Source organism: Austrofundulus limnaeus, unplaced genomic scaffold, assembly GCF_001266775.1.
Source record: "Austrofundulus limnaeus strain Quisiro unplaced genomic scaffold, Austrofundulus_limnaeus-1.0 Scaffold426, whole genome shotgun sequence".
Classification (NCBI taxonomy): domain Eukaryota; kingdom Metazoa; phylum Chordata; class Actinopteri; order Cyprinodontiformes; family Rivulidae; genus Austrofundulus; species Austrofundulus limnaeus.
The window spans coordinates 377395-380453 of NW_013952828.1; the positions used below are offsets into that span (position 1 = coordinate 377395).

General features: G+C 40.1%; 1 protein-coding gene across 1 annotated transcript in view; it reads left to right on the forward strand.

Moving 5' to 3' along the window:
* The window catches only part of acap1 (ArfGAP with coiled-coil, ankyrin repeat and PH domains 1), a 31281-nt gene that overhangs the window by 21886 nt on the left and 6336 nt on the right, over window positions 1-3059 (forward strand). Inside the window, exons 16-19 of the mRNA XM_014024543.1 lie at window positions 137-231; window positions 2114-2307; window positions 2419-2469; window positions 2544-2719. Of these exons, the coding sequence (XP_013879997.1) occupies window positions 137-231; window positions 2114-2307; window positions 2419-2469; window positions 2544-2719 (516 nt within the window). The remainder of the gene's footprint in view (window positions 1-136; window positions 232-2113; window positions 2308-2418; window positions 2470-2543; window positions 2720-3059) is intronic.

A 3059-nucleotide genomic window follows, 5' to 3' on the forward strand; every position in this document is an offset into this window, starting at 1 on the left:
GAGTATAACATTATAACATGATATAAAACTCAAAAAAGTTGATTTTACTTGATATTGCCCCTTTAATCTTCTCAACAAACAGTTGTCACGTGTACAAATAATTTTTTCCCTCTTTTCTTTTTCCTGTTTTTCCAAGTTAATGTGCGAGTTGGGAAACTCTGTGATCAACAGGATCTACGAAGCTCGGATTGATGAGATCACCATCAAGAAGCCCCACCCAACCAGCCCCAGGTACAGAACCGCTCAGGATCAGTCTGTTGACTCTTGTGTTGAAGATCAGTTCGATGCCGTTTTTATGATTTTGTCTGGAACAAAACAAAATGTTTATAGTTTTGTTTGGATACGATACCAGAGCTGTGTGTTGCCAAGAAATTGGTGATATGATACATAAACGATATATCGCAATATATTGCAATACTGTCAGCAAGACGATATATCGTCATTTATGTATTMTTCCAAAATATTGTAATATTTTAAAAACTCCATACAAACACGTGCAGTGCATGTACGTATAATCTGATTAAATTCAGTTTTATTTTTCTGCAGTCAGAAGAACACTGAACAACACAGAACTGTATTTATGTTTCACATTTCTTTCTACAACATCCATCTATTAAGCCTCAAATAAAAATCCATTCAGTTTATTAGAATTACCAACAGTTCACAGTAATTTCCATGAATTCTCCTAGTTTTTATGGAAAGTTTCTGGAAGAATTGATTCCCAGATGTGAGTTCTCACATTCTTTGTAACGGGTACACAGCCTTTATTGTAGGTTGTACTCTTGAAAATGTTTTCATCAGATTCAGAACTAATTGCATTTCAGCAAATACCCTGCTCTGAGTTTTCAGAGTTTGTTTTGAGCAAGACACGGATCGTGACCTTTGCCTCTGCTGATACAGAAATCTTGCACATCAGAGAACAAGCTGAAGAACAACAGGAACAACCAGACCTGAACCTCCAGTCGTCTGGACTTGTAGATTAGAGATTGATACACATATAAAGTTTGTCACACAGTTTCTGTTCTTTTGTAAAAACCTAAGCTGTTTTTTGTCACAGCTCTGAAACGTAAAGAYACAGTCCGTGGTTTAAAGCAGTATTTATCTGCAGCCAGCAGCTTCTTTTTTTTTAGGCTCGTTTTGCTTCCTCTCTGTTTTTGTGTTGCAGAAGACAGGAAGTGTCACAGATACTTAAAACAGAAGGTTGTTAAAGCCGGAAACGTGTCATAAGGTTGTGTTCGTTTGTACAACCTGTTTTTTTATTTTAAACCCAGGTGAACCTAACAGTGTTTTCTCTAATTCTTCTTTGTMTTTAAAAGGGAAGAAATTAGTTTAGACACATCTGATGCTTTCAGCTTTAATCAGACTTTTGAAATGAAAAAATAGTTTTAGAAAATGAAAAGTGGTGTTTTATGGAGCCAGGGGTGGACTGGATAACTTTCAACTCCTAAAAAACAATATTCAGTATATTCACTGATTTATTGTGAGCTGCTGAAATGATCGAACAAGACTTATTTTTCCTTCTAATCAAAGATCCCTTCGGACATTATAGAAATATTACTGTTTCCACTATAAAAAAAGCTAAAATATTCTGATTTCAGTAGAATATTTAAAACAAAATGTTCACAGTTTGGGATCAGATACATTTCCTGCACAACAAATAAGAAAACGTACCTCTACTGACGTCACTTTGAAGAAATAAAGCTGCAGTGTAAAAGTTTACTAAGCAGCTGTGATTGGTTCATCAATAAAGTCCAAACTTTCTGCTTTTTTAACCTGTCAATTTCATATTGACAAGTTAATCTGTACCTGCTGCACAGGAAGTGCTACTGTTATTTACATTTGTAAACATTTCTGTAAAAGCTATGAATTTGACCGTGTAGAGGTTTGTAAACGAGCACAGGGCTAAGTGGTTGTGACATTTATGMGATTCAGAGTCTTTAAAGTGAATGTTAACAAACTGAAAGAGCCATCTACAACAGGTAAGATACTTCTGTTCCTGATCTCCTCACTGTCAGATTAAAAGCGGTCCTCTGTGTTCTGGTTTTGAACCCACAGAGAGGCTTCTTCTCTTCTCACATTGAMTAAATCTCTTCTTTTTCTCTCTGTTCCTCAGAGGAGACAAGGAGTCGTGGATCAGATCAAAGTACGTGGAGAAGAAGTTTATCCAGAAGCTGCCGGAGACGGGCAGGACCACMCTGCTGAGGCGGACCAGCGCCAGGAGGACCCGAACCACGACGCAGGATCGGAACGCTCAGCGGCCTCCTCTCAAACCCAAACCGAGCCGGGCCACACTGCCTCGGCTCACAGGTACGCCTCGCTGCAGGACCGGAACAAAGACCGATGTGCTCCAGCTTGGTCTGCTCGTGTTTCCTTCCGTTTGTGTGAGTTCTCAGCAGGATAATGTGTGTCTCTCCTCAGGGCTCAGTCCCAGTGAAATTCTCCAGAGGAACAACTCCGGTGTTCACAAAGGTGAGGGAAYTCTCACAGGTGCCTCACCTGACTTGTTACGCTTGAAAGCACAGAACTAATGAAAGTTCCCCCAGATGAAGAAGAGGAAGAGGAGGATCTCAGCGGGCTTCACCCCGGGGCGCTGCTGTACCGCTCCGCTGCTCTGCAGAACTTCCCCGTCATGGCCGACGCTCTGGCCCACGGCGCCGACGTCAACTGGGTCAACTTGTCCGAGGAGTCGAGCACGCCTCTGATTCAGGCCGTATCCGTGGTGAGCAGAGCCGGCACTGCCGGTACCAACTCGTTTAACTCTTAAAGAGTCAACTTCCTGTTGGGCCAATATTGGTTCTGACTCGCTCCACTCTACAAATATCTCATGAATAACTGGACCACTGTGGTGTTTTTACCGTCACAGCTTTATTTAAAGGGATCCCTGATTAGTTGTAACATTAGACTTTATTTGATAAACATTTATTTTAGCTGTAAAATAAAGACTGTAAAAATACTGTAGGCTGTTTAGTTTTTATAAATTTTAAACTAAAAGTTAAAAAATATGTTACACGAATGGGGCCATTTTATTTGCACACAAAGCATTCTGGGTAAATGATGAT